The sequence below is a fragment of the Paramisgurnus dabryanus genome, chromosome 13 (genome assembly GCF_030506205.2).
Source record: "Paramisgurnus dabryanus chromosome 13, PD_genome_1.1, whole genome shotgun sequence".
NCBI lineage: Eukaryota > Metazoa > Chordata > Actinopteri > Cypriniformes > Cobitidae > Paramisgurnus > Paramisgurnus dabryanus.
Genome location: NC_133349.1, coordinates 34,976,789 through 35,000,765, shown reverse-complemented (window position 1 = coordinate 35,000,765; position 23,977 = coordinate 34,976,789). Strand labels below are relative to the sequence as shown.

The window sequence follows — 23,977 nt, the reverse complement described above, 5'->3', positions numbered from 1 at the left end:
TTAGTAAAAACTGGGAAAGTGTGCCCTCTACTCCTGGGAACTCGTAGGGTGGAAGCTGAGGATAATATGGCACTGCATCAGCCCTGAGCTGAGATGTAACGTGGTTTGAAAATTGTGGCATTGGCGCAGTCCCTGGAACCATTTGGCTATGGTCTGGGCAAATCTCAGCGGATGGAACTTGGTTATACGAAAGCTGGGTGGTTCGGCTTGGTCTTTGCTCAGGGAATGGCGGTAATGGTTTATTCCAAGGCTCTGGTTTACCTGATAATTGACTTCTGGCTTGGTCTAAAGGAGCACTGTAGCATGGTGAAGCATACTGATGTGATGACAGAATATTTTCTCTGCTCACAGGAGGTGGTGACTGAAGATGAGAGTCTCTGATATGGGTTTTCGTTAATACTTGTGACAGCTCCTCAACGAATGTGGGTTGGGATTTAGCAGGTTTTGGCCAGGAAAAAGGGTTTGAGTCATAATGGTCATCTAAATCTTTCGCATCAACGCAAATAAAACACAAGAATCAAATTTAGCATTTTAGCGATTCTTTGATTTTCAGTTATAGAAAAAACTAAATAAGGAAAATAACTTTGTATTTTACATTTCCATTAAGCAGACGCTTTTATCCAAAGCTACTTACAAAGACTTTGTCCCTGTGGATTTGGTGAGATCAGAACCTTTTTTAAGTAATGCTTTTCACGGCACTGCATTTGGTTTCAAAACCAATAAAAGACAACCACACTTTTTTTTTTCATTTATTTGTTAAAAGAAAAATGAATGAAAGCAAAAGTACCAGGACCACCTTATAGTATGCTCCATTGATCAAAGATAGAAAAGCAGAAATAAATACAAAATGGTTTACTACATGTTAAAAAAAATAGATTTTACTTTTTTCTTTAGAAAGGTTAAATAAATAAAAGCAAGGACCATAATTGCTATAGTTCAAACATTTCATACAGTCAAAAGTTAGAAATATTACCAATAAATGGTCAAAAAAGACTCAAAAATTGTTAATGACATAAATCAAACCTATAAACCTATGAATTTACATAATCTATAGTTGTCCAGCTCATTACTCTCACAATATGGTAAATGACACAAGCAGAAATTGCTTTAAAACATTTAGTCACCGGTATCATAATGTAAATCCGTCAGCATTTAGATTTGTTTATTAAGACAAAAATGTCCCTCAAGGTATAACTTTTTATATACATAAACCTGCATGATATTTTATGAAGGCACCCTTCTTGCGTAACACAACATTTTTCTTCAGGAATCTCAGTTGTAAGTCATTTGTAAAAACCCAGCTAAAGTCATTGTTGTGTTTTTACAAAAAAATCATCCTAAATAATGTAAAGCACATTGTGTGAACATAAAACCTTGACTATCTTTAATATTGACAGAGTAAGATCAATGATTGAAATCATTAAGTAAAATCAAACTTTGATGCTCCTAATCTCATTAGCCTGGTTTTCACAGACAGGATCACATTTTTGTAAAGTGACCAAAAAAGAGCAACACACCTAAGGGTACTGTAGGTGAATCAAAATCAAGTGTGCATGAATTTGCAATAAAATAGTTGAATAAAGATTGTCAAATTTCTCTTTTTTAATCTATGGAATATAGTCAGATGGATTTGAAACAATGTAAATATTCACAAAAATCATACATTTTGAGTGAACTGTTTTTCATAGAAATTAATTCATTTTAATAATCTTATCTACTTAAACATAGAAAGAAAATTAATGAAGTACACTCTTAGAAGGGATTTGTTAAAAACAACATCAGTGTTAGTTTAGGGACAACACACTAAATGTGTTTTCCCAGAATCCACAGATTTTGTGTTACTTTTAACACAACTTGTGTTTTATTTTCAACACAATATGACACAAAAATAGAGTGTAGGTTTCTCTGTTGGAAATGAGTAAACATGTAGTGGAATGAGGCATCAGAAGATTCACTATATAAAGTTAATTTACGTCAGCAAAACAACATTAAAGAGACATCAGTAAGTGCACTCATGTTACAGAAACAAGAAATCAACCCATAGGGTTAAAACTGCAATAGCCCTTGGTAATATAAAATAATTAAAAAAGAATATTTCAGATCATACTGATGCTTGAACCCATGTCTCTTTCTAACAGGAATCATGCTGTTAGCGATGATATGTGTCATTTTTTAGTTAAATAAGTTATTTGTTTACTATGTAGCGACTGAACTATAGGTTGTTCCCTGAAATGTGTAAAGACTGTAGTGCGATCTAAACATTGCTCAGTCCCACCAGTCAGTATTTTTGCAATATTGTTTGGTTACTCTTGTGTAGAAAAAACACAGCTTAACCTTTTTTCCCATTTCACAGGGACGACAAACCATTATGCGATTAAACAGAACACTGCAATTGCCATGTGTGGTAAACATGCAGAATACCGGTGTCACACACTCATCAATACAACTCTTGTTGTTTAAATAGTTTCACAGTGAATTAAATCCCTCTGGGAACACTTGTTTTCAATAAGAAGACAGAAGTGCCTCTTCTTTCTCTAGGTGGGGCAAAGTACTGCGGAATAAGAGTAAAAGTAATATTATTTATAACACCTGAAATGCATTTTTTTTAAATACATGTATATTACATTACTTAGTTATTCATAAGGATCACTTAAAGTCACAGTACTTTAGCGCCGCCATTTTTGTGTCCAATTCACCTTCCAACATGACAATAATCCTAAGCACACAGCCAAGACAACACAGGAATGACATGTGAATTGGCCCTATGTATGAACACCCGGTGCAGGCAGTGCAATGCACGCCACAAGTGTTTTTTGCTAACTTCAGTTAGCATTTTTACATCCAGTGTCATGTTGTTTAAATAGCAAATACATTTGTGCCCATTTGTGTGCCCATGGGCGTGCTGGCTTAAAAATGATGCTGGCGTGTTCCTATTTTGAGACAACAAAAATAGACTATGCCATTGACCAACTAAAACTTGGACTAAAGTCAATGGCACAATATTGTTTTTGTAATTTAAATAGCGCATTAGACATATGCGCCTATAATCAAGACGACAATGCTAAAATGTTAAAGATTATGAGTCTCTTGGACATAAATGATGACAGTTTACAGGACTTTAGAAGGCATGAAGCTGAGATCAGCTGGCAGAAGAGCTGCTTCACCTTTAGCCTGGTATGATTTTTTTACTTTTCAAAAGTGCTAAAATTTATTTAGAAATATTTGGTTATGCTAACCAATGGATATATTGTATATGATGACATTGTTCCTATGGATATGGTGAGATGAAGCCATTTTTAAGTAATATCTTTCAAAAATAGGGAATTTGCCTTTGCGCGAGTGCAACTGGCTTTTTAAAGGGAATGGGAGATGAGACTTGTTTATTGCACATTACACCCAAAACACACCCATTGCTTATTACGAGAATATGAACAACCCTTTTATGCAGCGTTTACACCAACCGTGGTAGAGGTGTGAAGCGCGAGTGATTTTATTGTTAAGTCAATGTGAAGACGCGTTGACGCGCGTCAGGAGGTCCCGCGGCGCGGAAGAGGCATTCGGCGCGGTGCGGAAGACGCGTTTCCGCCTCTTTAAGACGCGAATTGAGTGTTGTGCGCGGTACGCGCGAATTGTGCTTTTTGTGCATCTTACGGTTCACATGAATTTGCGGCTGACGCCCAAGTTGAAAAATTTGAATTTCGCGCCGCGTTAACCAATCAGGAGCTTGCTTGCTGCTGTGGTGGCAGCCCCGCCTGGAGTCACTCATTCAACCAACGCTTGATATTGTCCATAAGCAGTCACCTGGAGCTATACGACACAAGTTCTTATTTCTATAGAGGAGACAGGAATAAAAAGGACCTCGCTTGGAAGAGTGTCAGTGAGGACATTGGGCAACCTGGTAATTGTAATACACACTTCACTTTTGAGTCACTTGACGTTTATCGACCCGCACCGTATATTTTCCCCCTATAGTAAGGTAACCAAATTCAAACTGGTAACTCTCTCGATAAATGCACAATCAACATCAGTCATTTTGCAAACAGACAACCGCATAGCACTTGCCCCTCCCACAAGAAGCGGAGTTTGCCTCTGATGCGCGTCAAATGCTTGCTTTTTCCGCGCGTCTACTCCGCTCTACACACGCGAATGCATCCAAATTGTTCAAGCGGCAAACCACGCGCGGTAGACGCGATTTTGACGCCCGAAACGCGGTTGGTGTAAACTCAGCATTAGGCTGTGCGTCAGGCGCATAGACCATTTTTCCTGTCGTTAAACTAGCAAAAGTGGATTCGGACATAACTTAAGTGTACTTGTGCCGTGCGCTTTTAGACCATGCGCTTAGATCTAAAATAGTTAAAATAGGGCCCCTAGAGTTGACTGACTTGAGCCCTATTGAACATCTCAGGAGAGACCTAAAAATGGCTGTCAACCAACGTTCCACATCCAACCTGACCGAGATTAAGAGGACTGGCAAAGAAGAATCCCCTGATTCAGGTGTGCAAAACATGTTGTGTCATGCCCAAAAAGACTTAAAGCTGGAATTGCTGCTAAAGTTGCTTCAAGTAAGTAATGATTAAAGGGTATAAATACTTATCTAAAAGTGATGTTTCAGTTTTTTACTTTTAAATAAATTTACAGACATTTCTAACATTCTGTTTTCACCTTTAAATTATGGGATACTAAATGGAGATTAATGAGGAATAAATGAATTTAAATGATTGTAGTATCAGGCTTCAACCAGTAGTTGGTGTCTTCTTTTTCGAGGGTGCACGATGTAAAGCCTGTCACAACATAAATTTAGCTTGTTGCGCGTAGCTCGTCATGTCAAAATATGTATTCGGCGCGTCTTGTATACTAGCATCACACATCATGTCAAAATACAAATCTGCTGCAGATGCTTCTAAATCAGGCTTCTAAACTGGCTTGGGGCCATTTCTGAGATTGACATTTTATCGGAGGGCCGCAGAGCTATTTTAAGGTTAAAAAAAGTACAATATTTCTGTAAATGTACTGTTTAAATTCTATTATTTCATGTATAATAATAATACTTGATAATATATAAGCAGTGGTTTTTATCTTTTAAATATACATTATTTTAAGTAAATAATTAAGTAAATAATTTCTTAACCTTATCTTTAACAACTCAAGCCTATTAAAACCTTGCATTTAACCAACAAATTAAATTTTTGTATACATTTATACTCTATAATAAAAAAATTACCATCAGTTTTTTTTTATTTATTTTGGATTGTTTTCAGTCATAATATTGACTTTATTATGTTCAATCTTTGTTATTCCACAGTTTTAATGAATTTGTTATTATATGTGGAAAAATATTAATAAGTGAAAGTGATCCTAAAACTTTTGAATGGGTTGTCAATGTTACATAAGCTAGTTAAACAGAAAAAAAATATAATACTGCTTTATGTTTAATTGCATAACAAGCTACATAATAATAATATATTATACTTCACTTCATCTCCTCATCTTTCTTCTTTTCTTAACCTGGGAACTTTGAAGGCTCTTTTTCTTATCTGTAGTTTAATACTGCATTACATCTACGGCTCCTGTGTCCTGCGAGTATTTTGTGAACGTGAGCATCTCTTTTATCATACACCATTTCAATGCGTGTGCAGCAGGTACATATTTTGACATGTCGCATAATGCACATAGGTTCACATGATGCAACAAACACATATTTTTAACTCGCCGCCTGCCAGTGGCTGCTACATAACAAAATTGAAAAAAGGGGGTCTGAATACTTTTTGAATGCACTGTAAGTAACTAAATCTTTTAAAGAAAACATTGAAGGTCCACTATAAACTAGTAACACAGGGGATTTGTTACATTATGTTACTGCTAGTTTCCTCACTCAGTAGTGAAATACTACCTGTTACTGTGGTAGGGGCAGATAGATACAATACACAAGCACATATGGGTTCACTTTACTGCAACTAACTAATTGTTACTCATTAGCCAAGCTGCTTACAAACCTTACTCCAGCACTTTGGTAAGAGCTAAAACAAGATCATAGTAAAGAGAGATGATAGTGAAAACATTCATCTGAGTCATATATATATATATATATACATATATATATACAGTCTTGTTCAAAATAATAGCAGTACAATGTGACTAACCAGAATAATCAAGGTTTTAGTATATTTTTTATTGCTACGTGGCAAACAAGTTACCAGTAGGTTCAGTAGATTCTCAGAAAACAAATGAGACCCAGCATTCATGATATGCACGCTCTTAAGGCTGTGCAATTGGGGTATTAGTTGAAAGGGGTGTGTTCAAATAAATAGCAGTGTCTACCTTTGACTGTACAAACTCAAAACTATTTTGTACAAACATTTTTTTTTCTGGGATTTAGCAATCCTGTGAATCACTAAACTAATATTTAGTTGTATGACCACAGTTTTTTAAAACTGCTTGACATCTGTGTGGCATGGAGTCAACCAACTTGTGGCACCTCTCAGCTGTTATTCCACTCCATGATTCTTTAACAATTCATTCACATTTCTTGGTTTTGCTTCAGAAACCCCACCCCACAAGTTCTCAATTGGATTAAGGTCTGGAGATTGGGCTGGCCACTCCATAACATTAATTTTGTTGGTTTGGAACCAAGACTTTGCCCGTTTACTAGTGTGTTTTGGGTCATTGTCTTGTTGAAACAACCATTTCAAGGGCATGTCCTATTCAGCATAGGGCAACATGACCTCTTCAAGTATTTTAACATATGCAAACTGATCCATGATCCCTGGTATGCGATAAATAGGCCCAACACCATAGTAGGAGAAACATGCCCATATCATGATGCTTGCACCTGGTAAATGGTAAATGGACTGCATTTATATAGCGCTTTTAACAGACCTATGGCCATCCAAAGCGCTGTACATGTTGCCTCACATTCACCCATTCACTCACACATTCATACACCGACAGCGGTGTCAGCCATGCAAGGCGCCATCCAGCTCGTCGGGAGCAGCTGGGGTTAGGTGCCTTGCTCAAGGACACCTCGACACTTGGTCCAGTGGAGCCGGGGATCGAACCACCAACCTTCCGGTTTGTAGACAACCTACATGAACCACTGAGCCACTGCCGCCCTCCATGCTTCACTGTCTTCACTGTGTACTGTGGCTTGAATTCAGAGTTTGGGGGTCGTCTCACAAACTGCCTGTGGCCCTTGGACCCAAAAAGAACAATTTTACTCTCATCAGTCCACAAAATGTTCCTCCATTTCTCTTTAGGCCAGTTGATGTGTTCTTTGGCAAATTGTAACCTCTTCTGCACATGCCTTTTTTTTAACAGAGGGACTTTGCGGGGGATTCTTGAAAATAGATTAGCTTCACACAGACGTCTTCTAACTGTCACAGTACTTACAGGTAACTCCAGACTGTCTTTGATCATCCTGGAGGTGATCATTGGCTGAGCCTTTGCCATTCTGGTTATTCTTCTATCCATTTTGATGGTTGTCTTCCGTTTTCTTCCACGTCTCTCTGGTTTTGCTCTCCATTTTAAGGCATTGGAGATCATTTTAGCTGAACAGCCTATATTTTTTTGCACCTCTTTATAGGTTTTCCCCTCTCCAATCAACTTTTTAATCAAAGTACGCTGTTCTTCTGAACAATGTCTTGAACGACCCATTTTCCTCAGCTTTCAAATGCATGTTCAACAAGTGTTGGCTTCATCCTTAAAAAGGGGCCACCTGATTCACACCTGTTTCTTCACAAAATTGATGACCTCAGTGATTGAATGCCACACTGCTATTTTTTTGAACACACCCCTTTCAACTAATTCAACTAATTGCCCAATTGCACAGCCTTAAGAGCGTGCATATCATGAATGCTGGGTCTCATTTGTTTTCTGAAAATCTACTGAACCTACTGGTAACTTGTTTGCCACGTAGCAATAAAAAAATATACTAAAAACCTTGATTATTCTGGTTAGTCACATTGTACTGCTATTATTTTGAACAAGACTGTATATATATATATATGAAGAGTTTGGTTCCAAAACGCAATAAATCCATTTTGAAAAATTTCGGTAAAAACATGTTTTCTATACCAAGAAAGTGACAAGATGAAAACCACTATTTTCTGTTACAAACTTTCACATAGCATCTGTAGGTTATAAAAACATTAAAAAACAAATCTATAACTTGATTTTCAAAGATTTATTATAAAAACGGATTATTTTTTCCCTAACATGCAATAAATCCATGACAAGTTTTTTTCAAAATGCTATAAATCTATTAAATCAATAGCCTATATAAATGAGCATTCATCTTTGCCATGTTATATTCATTTAGTTGACTAGTGTTACACTGATAAAAAAAAATAAACATTAATGGCATTAATCACAACCATTACTTTGTCATATTAAGAACACTGTCATTGCTGCGGTTATACTTGACGTCGTCGCTTAACATTTTTCACAGCAATCAGCTGTAAAATGTTTCGGTCCTACTCGATTTTTGTTGACTTTGAGTAAAATAATGTAAAGTTTTTCATAAGATCCCCAGGGGTCAAAGTGTTAGCATGACAGACACTTAATGCTGTCGGTAGAACAAGCAACTGGCTTCCGAGTGCTTACGTTTCTTTCCTGTTACAGAAAACATCACAGGTTTATCAATGCCATTAAAGTATTATTTTGTTTTTGTTTGTTTGTTAATCACGAACAGAGCTGGCCCAGCCACTAAACGACACTTGCAATTGCAAAGGGCCACGTGGCCAGCAGGGGGCCCCATAGAGTCACTGCCAGCTAGTGGTTGAAAAAAATTATACATCAAAAGTAACATAAAATAAATAAAAAGAAATGGATCTACAGCGCTCTTTATCAGGCATCATAATAAGCACAGTTGTTTTTATTTAGTTCTTTATTATGGCGAGTTCTCCGCTAATCTTGACCCTGACTGACCCTATGATGTCACTCATCACCTGATCATTGTCAGACGAGGCTTGTTTGGGAGGGCGCCAAGATGGCTACCTGACCAGACGTGTTTGTTTGAGCTCTTGCACCAACTGTGTTTAGATAGGGCAAAAAAAACTTCTAGCTATTTGTGCGCTCTGTTTATACTTTATTACAGTTCTGTCTTTAAGTTTTCCACAGTTCTGTGTTAAAATGGGCCGTAAACGTGGTCATTCGAACCCCTCTTCGGCTGCTACTGACGTTAAATCGGCTGATAATAGCACGTGCTCTTTAGCCAGCGGTGGACATGATTACGTTGTCACTTGCCCGTCTGAGGAAGATCTGTTTGACTTAGCTGAAGAGGAGTTTCCTCCACTGCCTATCACCCCATGTAAGTCGCCGCTTATAAAGAAAAGAGCAAGTGACGAAGGTCGAGCTGATGTCTCGTCACAACTGTTAGCCATAACGCAGTTGATCAACAGCCGCTCTGATGGCATTGAGAGAAAGATTGCTGACATGTCCGCTGAGTTAAAAGCTGTTGTTGATAAGGTTACACATCTTGAGCGACGTGTGGATGATGTCGAACGGCCCGTAGCGCAGATGCAAGGAAGGATGGATGACATGGAAACGTATATGAGAAGGCGTAATCTGAAGATTGGCGGCATTCCAGAATCTGTGCGCGAAGACATTCGCCTTGAAGTGGTCAAAATCTGCCAAAAAGTTCTTCCTAGTGCAAAGGACAAGCTCCCTGAAGTTATTGACGTGGTTCATCATCTCGGGAAGATCCAACAAGGTGCGACTGAGAGACCCAGAGCGACCATTATGCAGTTTTCTGTCCGCTCGTACAGAGACGCTGTCTGGAAAGCCGCGAAGAATTCGTCATTTCTGAAAGAGAATGGTCTGCGTTTCATGGAGGATTTTTCGGCGGGAGATCATGAAAGAAGAAGGAAGCTGTGGCCAGAGGTCCAGAAGGCTCGGGCAGAAGGGAAGACGGCGTACTTCGTCGGTGGCAGAGCTTTCATTCAAGGGCAGGGCGAAATTACCCTTCCTACCTGAGACGGTTCAATCTTAATACCTGATGCTGCTTATTTTGTTATCAATGTCATCGTGTCAGGCGTGCTTATACAGTGACACGGATTTTGACAGGTACTTTTCGAGGCTGGCTCATGGTTCGTTTGTAAGATTTTTTGCACATTTTTGCGTCTTTCGATTCTGTGACCTATTTTCAATAATTGATTGTTTTCCTAGTTCTATCTTTAAACAGGTTAATAGTGTTTTTGTTCTTTAAATGTCTTTTTCTGTTTTGACTTTAAATGCCAGGGGTTTAAGAGAGGCTGTTAAGCGCAAGGCCTTATTTTTGTTTACCAGACAGTTTGGTTCTGACTTTGTATTTTTTCAAGAGTCACATTCTAAAGATACTGATATAGCTTTTTGGAAATCTCAGTGGGGTAGTGAGATTTGGTTCTCTCATGGTTCGGAGCATTCAGCAGGAGTTTCTTGTTTAAAAAATAATTTTGCAGGGGATGTTTTACATACATACTGTGATGAGCATGGGCACTTTATTTTGTTAGTTTTAAAGTGTTATAATGTCAATCTTATTATTGTTAATTATTATGGGTATAATTCTAGACCTGAGAATGATCAGTTATTTATTATGTGTTATGGAAGATAAAGTTGCTTATTGGCAGTCAAAATTTCCAAACGCCTACTTACTGATTGGTGGTGACTTTAATGTTGTTTTAAATGAGTCCCTTGATAGGTGGCCTTCAGGTCGACCAACAAATTCAAACTCAGCTTTGATAGCATTTATGAATAGGTTTGATCTTATAGATATATGGAGGGTCAAGAACATAAATGATAGAGTGTACACATGGAGCAATAAAAATTCATCTAGACTTTCCCGAATTGATTTTTGGTTGATATCCAAAAGTCTCGACAAGGACAATATCTGTGTGGATATCTCGGCAACTCCATTAACAGATCATAAGGCTGTTTGTATTAATATTTTGCTTTCTTCTGAAGCTAGTTCTTATAGGGGTTCTTCTTATTGGAAGATGAATAGCTCATTACTTAGTCATAATGAGGTTAAGTCAGAACTGGAAAGAATCATTGGGTATTATTGGAGCAAAGCTAAAAAAGAAAATTCATTTGGTACCAATTGGGAACTGTTAAAGTTTGAAATTGGAAAGTATTTAAGAAAATAAAGTTCTAATTTGGCTAAAACCAAACGGATTAAAGAATCGGAAGTTGTCAGTGAAATTTCGTCTATTACCCAGATTTTACCTGAAAATTTGTCAGATAGCCAAAGAGCATATTTAGTTGATTTGCAAATTAAGCTAGATGATCTGTATAGATTAAGAGCAGAAGGTGCTTTCATTAGGTCAAGGCAGAGGTGGCAAGAATTTGGAGAACAGATGTCATCTTATTTTTTTAAACTTGAGAAAACCAGGGCTAAATACAACTTTATTTATCAACTAAATATTGAGGGGTCTGTCTCAGAAAATCCTAAAGAAATTTCCCATTATTGTTACAAATTTTACTCAATACTCTATAGTTCTAAATTTAATGTTGCTGATTTAGATATTTTTTGTGAGCACCTTGGTTCTGTTAACTCAATCAATCAGGACGAAAAAGTTTTTTGTGATTCGCCAATTACTGTTGATGAGGTTAAGGAAGCAATTTCTCAACTGAAATGTAACAAGTCACCTGGTAATGACGGTATAACGGCTGAATTTTACAAGTCTTATTCTGAGATAATTTCCCCGTTCCTCCTTGAGGTGTATGTAGAAAGCCTAAACCGATCTGAGCTTTCAGCAAGTATGAAACAGGGTGTCATCTGCTTAATACATAAGCCTAAAAAGGACACACTTTTCTTGGATAACTGGAGGCCCATCAGCCTTCTTAATAATGATTATAAAGTGTTTGCCCTTGTTTTCTCAAGTCGTTTCAAATTAATTTTAAACTCTGTTATTGATGAAAATCAATCAGGTTTTATGAAAGGTCGCCATATTTTCAATAATATTAGGCTTGTCTTCGACCTGATTGATTACTCTGACCTTATAGATGATGACAGTTTAATTCTTTTTCTGGACTTTTTCAAGGCCTTTGACACAATTGAGCATCCTTTCATTTTTTTCTGTTTAGAGCGTTTTGGTTTTTTTTCGGGCCCTATTTTTGTATGCAGGAGGAAATAGCTCCGTAAAGTTAGCGCATGGCACAACCCGGAGATTCCTTCTGGAAAGGGGAATCCGACAGGGCTGTCCAGTCTCTGTATATCTTTTTCTTATTGTAGCACAGGCCTTCTGTCATTTCATTAAGGATGCTAAACTAGAAGGGATTCATATTGCCGGTAGAAATTTTTTGATTAGTCAGCTTGCAGATGACACAGCCTTATTTTTAAAAAACTCCAACCAGATTCATCAAGCTATTAAAAGTATTCAGCTCTTTTCAAATGCATCAGGTCTGTGACTCAATATTAAAAAGTGTGAAATATTAGCCTTGAAAAGCTCCTCTCTTGTGCCTATAGATGGTATCCCTGTTAAAGAAACTGTTAATTATTTGGGAGTTGTTGTCTCGAAAAATGAACAAGATAGAGTTTCTCTTAATTTCAGTCCTGTTCTTGAAAGGATAAAAAATAAATTTAATCTCTGGTTATTAAGGGACTTGTCCCTTAGAGGTAGAGTCCTTCTGTCAAAAGCTGAGGGAATCTCTAGGCTGACCTATATTGCTTCATCTATACATTTAGATAATAAAACTATCAAAACTATAGATCAGATTTTATTGAATTTTTTATGGAAGAATCGTGTACACTATATTCGTAAATCTGTTGTTTTAAATTCGCTTAACAGTGGTGGCTTAGATTTTCTAGATTTTTCTACTTTAAAGAATACTTTCAAAATTAATTGGCTGAAATTTTGTCTGAAAAAACCTACTATGTGGAATTTTATTCCTAATTTTGTTTTTGACCAACTTGGGGGCCTTTCATTTTTACTAATGTGTGATTATAAAATTGAAAAACTGCCAGTGAAACTTTCTACCTTTCATGCTCAAGCTTTATTAGCTTGGAAACTAATCTACAAGCACAACTTCTCTCCACCGAGTTGTTTTATTTGGAATAACCGTTATATACTGAATATTATTTTAGTTTGTCATTTGCCATTAAGCCACTTTTTTCTGTATTCCTTAAAGAATTTAAAAATTATTTTTCCACAATTCAGTCTAGTACTAATAGAAAAGCTATAAAGACTGTTCATTTATGTACTGTCTTTAAAATCTTTGATTAATGGTCTTGTATTTTATTTTATTTTTTATTTATTTTTTGTGTGTGTATGTTTTATTTGCTCCCCTGGCTCTAAAGTTGTGTACTGTATCTTTTTGTTGTTGTTTAAAGCAATAAAAAAAAAAAAACGAGGCTTGTTTGAGATGCAGCTTGCCTTGCCTGGAATTTAGACGAGCACAGACGGCTGCAGTAAGTGGAGCAGTGAAAAAGCCGGACGCTTCATGAATCTCGCTTTGTTGTGGACTGCAAACATCAGTAATGGAAGAGATCGCGTTCGCGTATTTTAACGCGGATTAAATAGATGCCACTGAAATACCAACAAATGCATTTACATTAAGATGTTTATAAGGAGAATCAACTAAGGTGAACTGTTCATTACTGGAAGGCTACTTAGTAAATGTTGGGATGTAATCTAAGTCTAAATTTGTTTTTGTGTAAAATATAAACAGCTCACAGTACAACTAATCCAACACCAATACAAAAGTTTAAAGGAATTAATAAAAAATATGAATGTCATAAGTCAAGAACAAGTTGAAAAACGCATCTCGCGCTGATCACCGGTGATCGGTTATGCGCAGATTTAGCTCATATCAAACAAGCCTATTAACTATTGTTATGCTATTTACGTAAGGGATAATATATAGTGAGGCGGTTGTTATAGGGAATGTTAGCTACTTTTAATCTTGTTTGTGGTGTTTTAGATATTATGGTTAATGTTGTTTATTTGAAAAATTTAAACATTTAAGTGTTCTATTTATTATTTTATATAATTATTTTATTTAAATGTTATTCTATTTACTCTATTTCATTCAAATTATATATAGGCTGTTGTTTGTGCCTCTTAAACTCTGGTGTCAATTAAAGATGTTTCTTTGATGGTCAGTGAAAATCACTTTATCAGTCTTTTTATTCAGCAAGTTCATCAGTGTGTGTTCATTGCACTGCACTGCCATTCAGTTCAGTGGTATCATATTTTTCCTGTTAGACATCAATCATGGAACTCAAATCAAGAACTCAAGGGGGCAGTTTCCCTGACAGGAATTAAACTAGTCATGGACTAAAATAAAAGTAGGCTAAGAGCTGTCCAAATTGAAAAAAGCTTGCACTGACATATCTTAAAATACACCAGTGCCTTTGTTTTGCCTCAAAATGCACACAAATAATGTTTTTAGTAAGGCATGTTTGTAAAAATTGGTTATGTTTTCTAATTAAACTAAGGCAGAGTCCTGGCTTAAGATAATCCCCTTGGGGACCACCCCAAGGTAGTTTATTGTCATTCTGTAGGCTACATGTTGCCACATAAGAACGAAATACGTACTCAGGAATAGCAGCGTAAAAAAGATCATTAACATACAGTATACATAGAATAATTAAAAAACATAATTTAAAAGACAAAATAAAAATTAACATAGTAGATATAATATGTACAGTATAGTTATAAGGTAGTCATTTCTTTTCATTAGGCCTTACTTAAAACGGTCAAATGGGCCCCCGACCAAATTGTGCTTAGGGCCCCCGAAGGTCTAGGGCCGGCTCTGATCACGAAGTTCAAAGTATATGAGGAAAACTAGGACTCTGTGTACTCAACGCGCCGCCATTGTTTGTTTACAGTGCGTGAAATGGTGCGCTGTGATTTGTGGAGTGGATTTAATGCATTCTGTAGAAAAGGAGGAGTGGCGTTTATTGTGTTTTGGGAAAAAAAGGAGAAAAGATGACAGAATAACGCGGCGGATATTGGATTTTGCGTAAAATTAAGAATTTACTTTTAAATATATATATATATATATATATATATATATATATATATATATATATATATATATATATATATATATATATATATATATATATATATATAAGCAGTGCACTACAAAGTCCCGACCATCGCATGGTGACAATGATACGATTGACCCGAGGTTCAGATGAGGAATTAAAATTCGCTCACGCATTCTGTTATCCTAAACACTACAGAGCGCTTGGCTCATGGCTGTGTAGCAACGGGTGCCGCCACGTCACAGAGCGTAACCTCCGCTCCAAGCACTTTGGAAAGTAAGAAACGCTTGACTTGTTTAAAATGTGCAGTGTGTAAATTTTAGCAGCATCTAGTGGTGACGTTGCGAATTGCAACAAATGGCTCAGTTCACTGCTCACTTCACTGTTCACTTCCACCGGACAAACACGTCATCTTCGGAGACAGTGGCCGTTTCTCAATGTCAAGGATACTTCCTTGGCAGGACTAGTCCTTACAAGTCACTACTCAGGATTGTGGGTGATTTCAGCGCCTGAAGAGCGTGAAGGATACACATATGCATCCTTTCCTGTACATGGGATATTTCTCGAACGAAGGACTCAGTCCTTGGCTGAAATTTCAAGGATCCTCCACATTGGAACAGTCCTTTGAAGGACGTCAGTGACGTAGAATCCTCTAAATTCTGGCTTCCGAGGATCCTTCCTTGACATTGAGAAACGGCTAGTTTGTCTGTTAAGGGCTTCTGTAGAAACACGGTGGCACAAAATGCCGACTTCCATGTAAGGGGACCCTCGGGATGTAGATAAAACGTCTCATTCTAAGGTAATTAAAACATAACGGTTCATTGTGAAAGGTCTTTATACACCCCTGATAATATATTTTTGTATATTATTTTGCATTTCTGTCAAGAGATCCTTCTAAAAATCACACACTGCACATTTAACATGAGTTATTAAACACGACAAGGTGAAAATGTTATATTAGAATTTACATTTTGGGTAAACTGTTCCTTTAAGATGATTTTCAGTTGTTACCTTTGAGTATGTAGTCTGTGAGGAGACTTGGAACTTTGTCACTGTTGTCTCTCATGGCTTCTAAAACTGTATAAAAGCAAATATGAACATTTTAGGATTTCGTGAAGAAACACACTGTAGATAAAACATTATGGTATGTATTTGAAATGGACTTCTTCTCACTTTTGGTAAAAATCTGAAGGTCTTGGACTAATGGAGGCCCATCCTTTTTCTTGTATGGGATGACTGTTGTTACATACTGAACAAAATATGAGATTGTAGGAGTTTGGGGTTAGACAAAAACAGCTGATCATTTGGACAAGATGTGTCATGTGATGTGTCTAAAAACGTATTTAGCAGGTGCAGTGTTGCAGAAGTTACTTAATTAAAAGTTACTGTAATTAGAAAGCTATAAGTTTTTTTTCATTTAAAACTGTTAAAGATCAAACATTTTTAGCTACCTACATGTTTCTTACAAAAGAGTAGATTACTACATTGTAGGTCAATTTGGTTGCAAAAAAATAGTGAGATATGATTTAGTTTTGTTTTTTTGTTTGGTCTCACAATGCTTGGCTGCTGTGGGTATATTTGAACTTTACAGTAAGTTATGGCTGTAACACAAAGCCTAGTGAAAGCCTAAAATCCGGTGTTTTGTGGATCATATGATTCTGTTATTCCTCTGGTGAATTCAATGTTGCTAATGAGATACTGATTTCACATGGTGATATAAGTTAATAAGCAACACCAGATCATACCTGTTAACCCTCCCATTTTTTCTCAGTATTTTACCATTCTATCCTGCTATTATCCCGTTTAAATATTTTCCCATATTTCTCCTGTCTTTTCTATCTTTCTATAAAAATCCGACTGGCCGTATTTGATATGTTTGCTACATTCACCTCCGGTACACCAGAAGTAGAGATGCGCGGATGGGCTATTATTTCATCCGCAACCGCATCACAAAACTCATCATCCGTCCGCCATCCATCCGCACCAACGTTTCTGACCAGTTTTCAAAACCGCACCCGCCCGCCATCCGCTGACTGGGCGATGCAAGACGCTGCTGATGACAGCCGCGAGACTAGAAAGCTCTAGAATATCAGCAGTGAACTCAGTCTCCGATCGGCGCACACGGGACAAAAATAAATAAATAAATAAGTAATGCCTAAATTAAACGCACAAATTACATAGTCTGCACTGGTGTCATCCTGATTTACCACTTTGTAAAACTTATTCCAGGCAAACCTTTTCTGACCTTCTATTTCCTTTGTTTTTAATTCTCATTTTTTGAGGCGTTGATAAGAGCTATGTCAAAATGCGTCCTCATTTCTCTGCGCTGTTAATGAAAGAACGAATGGATTCTTAACATGCCGAGGCTATCCCAAACAATTAAAACCTTTATTAAATAAAAGTGTATTAGAAAACTTTTTCTTGTCACTGTTTTAGTATTATAAGTTATGTTTTGTGTTAATATTATTCTGTTTATGTTGCGTATATTTGCAACATAAGGTTGATTATTTGATATACTGTTGAATAGTTTAATCTACATCAATGTGTCATATTTTCTAAAATAAATTAATATTTTTGATTACATATTTATTTTAATAAGTCAGAAATGTCTCCGCTGTTTTCTGCTGACAGGCGCGGTGGGGGCTACTGGGGGCGCGTGCAACAGGTGACGCAAATTATGGGTCCTCAGAAGGCTGGAGTAGACCGTCTCATTTCAGTTCTCTTTGAGAACTTCTGAGGCTGCCACCCTGAAAGACAGAGTGCTCACCTTTTAAGGTTGCATGCTTAGAAGGACACAGCTAACAAGCAGTCGATCCGCCACCCGCCCGAATCTAATTAAAATATTATTTTTCGTCACGTCATCCGCCCGATCCGCGGTTTATCCGCGGAGTCCGCGGCTAACCGCCAACCGCGCATCTCTAACCAGAAGGCAGTATTAGCTTAAAAATCTCACTCAAACGACACCTGCCAGTAAGAAGAAGTTACAAAAAATGCACTTCACAACATCACGTGCACGCTGACTACCCACTCCCCGCGTACACAAACTCGCACCTTTGGATATGTGTGATGAGTATGCGTGGTGGTGTGCAGTGCATTTTTGTAACTTTGCGTGTTACATATAGTTTTGCATTTAGTCAAAGTAACAATAGACCCAATTAGAACAAAACAAGAACAGCAATACATAAGCAACCCAGTCTCTGGCGTCAATATTTGACGACACTTGACCATGCGTCAATATGTTGACGCGGAGGGTATACCTTTCGCGTCACTTTTTGACGAACTGGGGACTTCAATACTATCAGGTACGCGAAATTCTCTTTCCTATTTTCTTACCATTTTCTACCATTTTCGCGTCGGTTTAGGGTTAGATTTACATAATGACATCCCTACCCAAACCTATCCCTAACCCCAATGTCAGTTGACAACTGTTTAATTTCGCGTACCTAATAGTATTGAAGTCCCCAGTTCGTCAAAAAGTGACGCGAAAGGTATACCCTCCGCGTCAACATATTGACGCATGGTCAAGTGTCGTCAAATATTGACGCCATGGCTGTGAGACTGTGTTGACATAAGTGCACTAAAACTAGTCTCATCAAGTCTAACACAGTATACATAGCCAAGTGTTTTACAGTACGTGTACTTACCTTGTACATATATGGAAAAAAATAAGTTGTACTTGCCGACAAATGTGTGGTACTTACTTAGGTATCTACATGGTAATTAACTGGTATCATTACTGTACTTACCAGTGGTACATACTTGGTAGTTATTATGTAACTCTAGATAAGTACTGGGTAATAACAGATACATACTTATAGTGTATGTATACTGTAACTAGCGAAAAACATTACTGTACTTACAAATAAATGTACAATATAAGTATTTAGTATTTACAGGCAAGTTAGGGTAAATGACAGATATTTATAGTGTACATTTATGATAACTAATATATACAAATACACGATAAGTGTGTGGTACCTGCAGGCAAGAGTAAGTTATACTTATACCATACGTATATGATAACTAAGAACAAACATTACTGATGTGCCATTTTGGTACTCAGACTCAGTATCTTTGTCCTTTAAACCAACCATTAAATAACCGTATGCATTAACTATGTGCATTCACTAGTACGTCCATGGTAACTGCATGGAAACAGGACTGTAAAATAAAGTGATGCTTTTTACACAGTTATTACATAGGACCACAACTAACGATCATTTTAATAATTGATTGATCTGTCGATTATTTGTTCGATTAATCAATGAATCGGATAAAAAACAAGAAAAGCATTCATTTCCAACCCCTTATTCAAAACAGAACTAAAATCTTTAGAAATTGCACAAACATGTTGCTCCTTGAACACACCTGAGCTGTTACAATAATAATAAAATAAAATAAAAATGGACTAACACAAAAAAATACACATGTATGCTTTACATCTGCCAAATATATAGACTTTTTTATGATCCATTTCCCATCAAGAAGACTCTCTTGATGGGATCAAAAAGATAGTATATGAGTACAATCTCAGAAATAAAAGTACAAAAGTTGTCACTGGACAGTACCCTTTCAAAAAGGTACACCTTTACCAAAAAGTGCATATTATTACTTCAAAAGTACATATTGGCAGTTCAAAGATACATATTTGTACCTAAATGGCACATATTAAGATAAAGGGTACTGCCCCAGTGACAGCTTTGTACCTTTATATTTGACTTTATGTGTTTTTCTCTGATCGGATAGCTATCTCATTTGTTAAAACTGTTCCATTTACATTTGGCCACATAAATGCGTCTAGTATGAGTAAAAGATGGAAACAAGTGAAACATAGAAGAAAAAAATATAGCCACCTGTTTTGTCTCGACCCCATTGCCAAAAGTTTGCCGAAAACCATTCTGGATGGCGGTGGAGATGCTCTCCACACTGAAACGCTAAACAGACCGAAGAACAGAACAGTAGAAAGAAGAACAGAAACAGAGACCAGGACAAAAAAAGTGAATTAAAGAGAAATGAATTTAGCATACACAAGAAGGAAATAAAGGGGAACAACGACCTTGTCAAATTCCCTATTTAAACCTGCTCCTAATGTCTATAGAGGTCCCTACTGGACAGCTGAGGAAAGGTCATTGTTTACACCCAATAGTACCGTGTCTCAAATGTGACCACATGTAATCTGTGAGTTGGACCTTTAATTTTGTGTACATTTATTTTGGACATGCTAAAAATGTTCTTGGTGTCAAAATGACCAATTTCCAACTGCCACTTTTTAAACCAAAACTAACCAGAATGGTTTATGGCAAGTATATATATATCATGTTGTTATATGTTCAAAATTATTTTATTTTTTTGACTAGTTCTCGGTTCTAGGCTGTAGTGCCGGCCACTTGTGATTAGGAGTATAACGGTTCTCTGTAAAAATCCGAACCATGCCGTTCACCTCCCTCATCAACGCATCTATAATGAATGTTTTGGTTAAGTAGCAAAAACAAAAGCTGCGCTAAACAATGTGCCTGTAACGCTGTTTCTGTGTCTGGTGTGAATGCATAATTACAATAGCAGAGCTGTCTAGTCAACTGTGCTGTATGTCAATCACTTAATGAGCCTGCATGTGACAACCCGATGACATCATAAATTCAATATTCAAAACAAAACTGCGGACATTGTTAGTCCCACATGCAACGTATGACATTAGGCATAATTTACGAGTCCGGTCGCGTTGATTACGCCTGTGCGCATGTAACACCAAAACAATTTAAACAGCCACTACTATACACAGTGCTAATTCAGACAGACACATAAACTGTATAACAGTTATACATCTGTGATGAAACTTAACTTAAAGAGTGTTTTGTTGATTTGGCAGAAGAATGTTTTTTCTAAACATTGCCTGTGCTGAACCGCACCGAAACCGTGGCCATAAAACCGTGATACGAACCGAACCTTGAGCAGTGTGAACCGTTACACCCCTACTTGTGGTTGAATCACCTGTCCTCCTAGGTGCTAAAATTGTATGGGGTCAAGAGGTAATCGATCTCAATCAGCTGAAAATCCAAAAAGATTTTTGGAGAAACTCACAGATGAAGGTAACCTCTCTGATCGGCTGTGAAGCGCATTCTTTACTTTCCTCTTCTTTCTCAGCATCTCTTGATGTTCCTTCTGACAGTTCTGCACGTCTATGAGAACTGAAATGAAGCTGTTTTTCACCTCCTTCTCAAACTCCAGCTCATCCCTCATGGCCAGGTGCTGAATCAGCTCCTCTGAATATCCACGTACGGTCACCTCCACATCCTCCAGACGCTGGTTCAGCTCAGCTACTGACATCAGCCTCGCTCCTGTGCAGAGATACTCGCATCACACGCGTGCAACAGAGCAAAACGTGGCTGTAAAAGAAGGACGTACTCACTTTCTTCATAGACCTGGTTGGTGTGAGATCTTTGGGCTTTCTGAGAGATGAAGGAGAATTCTGACTGTGGAGAGTTCTGGTCTGATTTAATCTCTGGTGAATCCTGCATGATCTCCTCGATCTCCTCAATAACCTTTAAAATAGTAAAACCAAACACAAATGCACAGAAATTGTGTCAAATTCTCAAAGCACAGTAAATGAATATAATCAATCACATCTGTTTAATCTAAAGATTGCGGCATCATGAGAATATTTAGGATATTGAGTGAGGTTTGCTAAATGATTTCAGAGGACTTTAAACAGGACTTTTAATCAGATAAAACTGTTTAAAGTATATTATCATACACACCATATAAACAGGAGTGGATTTCAAACACATACAGTGAGTACGAAAAAAGGTTCATTTTTAAGAAAATGCATAACGACAAAAACGTAAAAATGATGTTAAAATAACACTTAATTCAAATGTCATTGCAAAAGTGCCACCTAGTGGCAAGTGAGTATCAATTGGCTCAGTACTAAAGGTGAGATTTTGGATCATTCTTCAAAGTTTGGTGTCTCAATGTTTTTTTAAAGCTCCAAATGTGATGGCCATAGTGAACAGTTGTATGTTTAGTCAAGTTACATTAAATTCGCACCTGTTCAGCAGTAAGGAGTGGTTCCTCATTGATACAAGACACAATGATGGAATGCAGGTCCATTTGTTCTCTCAGGTCCTCATCATCAGAAAGATCCAGGTTCAAGCTCTCCAACCTCTGATGGAATTAAAGAGGGGAGGTGTAAATCTTTCTGAATACTGTCAATTAGATTAAGCAGCACAGACACAGGTTTTGAACTCACAGGCCTGTTTTCAAGGCTCAATGTTGAGAGATGAAGTGACCGAACCCGAGACTGATTCCAGTCCACTGCCATGACATTTCCATAGTTATATGTAAGAGCATTCCAGACCCTGGACAGAAAAGTGGGAGTCAATTACCAGAACCCCATTCGCAGACATAAACCAGTCTTTTGTCGACAAAAAATGCCCTACATTTACAATCTTTCAGAGTTTATTCAGGGCCTTTAAAATCTAGAGTGACAAAACCTGAACTAAATAAATACACGTATTTATTATTTATTTATTATTGTCTCTTACAAACCAACGGTGAGAAAGCAAAAGCCTGACAGTGGCAAGGAAGAAGTCTCTGTTTTAGAAGATGAGGAAGAAACCTGGGGAGGAATCAAAAGTCAGCAGGAAAACCCTTCTGCAAAACGTCTTCCAGACAAATAGCATCAATGATGATTTTCAATAAATTAATATTTAAGGAATTAATTTTTATCATAATAAAGATAATAACTGCTTGTGAAGATAAAATGTTTAAATGTTGAAGTTAAAATGTTTTTTGCAGCTTCCCTATTCACGTGTATGTGTTTATGAGGCACTCTTGCCCGGACCAGTATGGTGGCGCCATTTACGTCCCGTCTAGATATTTATTATGTCTACGGTAAATACAAGACAGCGTAAACAACGCTCACGTGACCTCCATTGATACAAGTCCTCATAATCGCATATCACAATTATTTTTAATATAATATATATAATTTTTAATATGAATGTCAAAAAATACAGCACATAAAACCAAGTACATAAGGAGATTTAATTCACTCTTTAGCACTGTTGGCTTGCATTTTACCGGTACGAATAGTGTAATGCTATGTCCCGTGTGTCGTGATGGCAAGCTTTTCGTATCTCTTCAGTTGTCCATGACGATTAGTAAATATAAAACAAAGCTAACATGATGACGTGCACTAATGCAGAATAATGGATACTGGTTTTGTTGACTTACTCATCACATTTAAGGGTCGTGTCCTCATTTATTGGCTTCACTGGATATATGGTTGCTGGTTTAGTGTGTGTTTTTTGGAAGCAAAATTGTAACTTCTCGTCAAAGTGCAGCTTCTCCGTGGATGTGCAAGAGCTAAAATCAAACCCCTTTTCAGTGTCTGAATGTGTATCCAGCAACACGGACATCTCTGTAGGTGTGGGGTTCAGAGTAACCCGCTCCAGATGAATCTGCTGTCCCGTTATGCCTTTGAATAGATTAAAATCCTGCCACTCGTCATTCTCTCTGTGCGCTGGAGGCTCCGCCATAACTGCAGCTAGAGAGACGATCTCCAATGGGAAGACAAGACAGACCGCTGAAGCTTACCTTATGAATATTAATTATACGGACAGTAAAGAAACAAGAAACGTGGTGTTATTTTAATATTCATTTACAATGGTTTTTACACTGTCACAACACAGCTGCCAACGTATGTTTTTCAACCAATTAGCTGAGACTACCGATCGAACGTACCGTTACGTTATTAATAAACATGAGTCTTTGGTTGCTTCTCAATTCTTATTTGTGCATCCTCGTTTATTTTCTAACGTCTTAGCTCCACCCTCCTAGGATAGACAGAGCGCAGCGCGTCATAACCTGAAAACCACGCCCACCGGGGGGAAAACAATCCAACCGTCTCCATTGACTTTGTATTGCGAGAGGCTGCCTCCTTGTCATTTCTGGCTTATAACAAAAAACAGAATAATGCCTAAAAGCTGCTGTGTGACAATATGTACAGCTAAC

General features: G+C 37.4%; 1 protein-coding gene across 4 annotated transcripts; it reads right to left on the bottom strand.

Moving 5' to 3' along the window:
• Window positions 1-1,895: 1,895 nt before the first annotated feature.
• Window positions 1,896-23,800, bottom strand: fez2a (fasciculation and elongation protein zeta 2a). 4 transcript variants are annotated; one of them, XM_065246409.2, is made up of 9 exons: window positions 23,198-23,797; window positions 22,212-22,320; window positions 22,010-22,126; window positions 21,372-21,504; window positions 21,044-21,300; window positions 19,819-19,899; window positions 16,139-16,214; window positions 15,977-16,042; window positions 1,896-2,551 (listed from the first exon to the last, which is right to left on the bottom strand). In XM_065246409.2, the coding sequence occupies exons 1-9, from the start codon at window positions 23,500-23,502 to the stop codon at window positions 2,535-2,537; spliced, it is 1,161 nt and encodes a 386-aa protein (XP_065102481.2). In that variant the 5' UTR covers window positions 23,503-23,797; the 3' UTR covers window positions 1,896-2,534. The 4 variants fall into 4 exon arrangements, 3 of the variants coding, with proteins under 3 accessions (XP_065102481.2, XP_065102483.2, XP_065102482.2); XM_065246410.2 differs by lacking the exon at window positions 1,896-2,551 and adding an exon at window positions 15,082-15,759 and having other exon boundaries at window positions 23,198-23,800; XM_065246411.2 differs by lacking the exon at window positions 19,819-19,899 and having other exon boundaries at window positions 23,198-23,798.
• Window positions 23,801-23,977: the final 177 nt, after the last annotated feature.

Coding starts and splice junctions, on each gene's coding strand:
- fez2a (XM_065246409.2), bottom strand. CDS start 23,502: ATGGCGGAGCCTCCAGCGCACAGAGAGAATGACGAGTGGCAGGATTTT. Junction 21,505..22,009: donor CACTCCTTACTGCTGAACAG/GTGCGAATTTAA, acceptor ACTATTTTAAAG/GTTATTGAGGAGATCGAGGA. Junction 16,043..16,138: donor CCTTCAGATTTTTACCAAAA/GTGAGAAGAAGT, acceptor GCTTTTATACAG/TTTTAGAAGCCATGAGAGAC.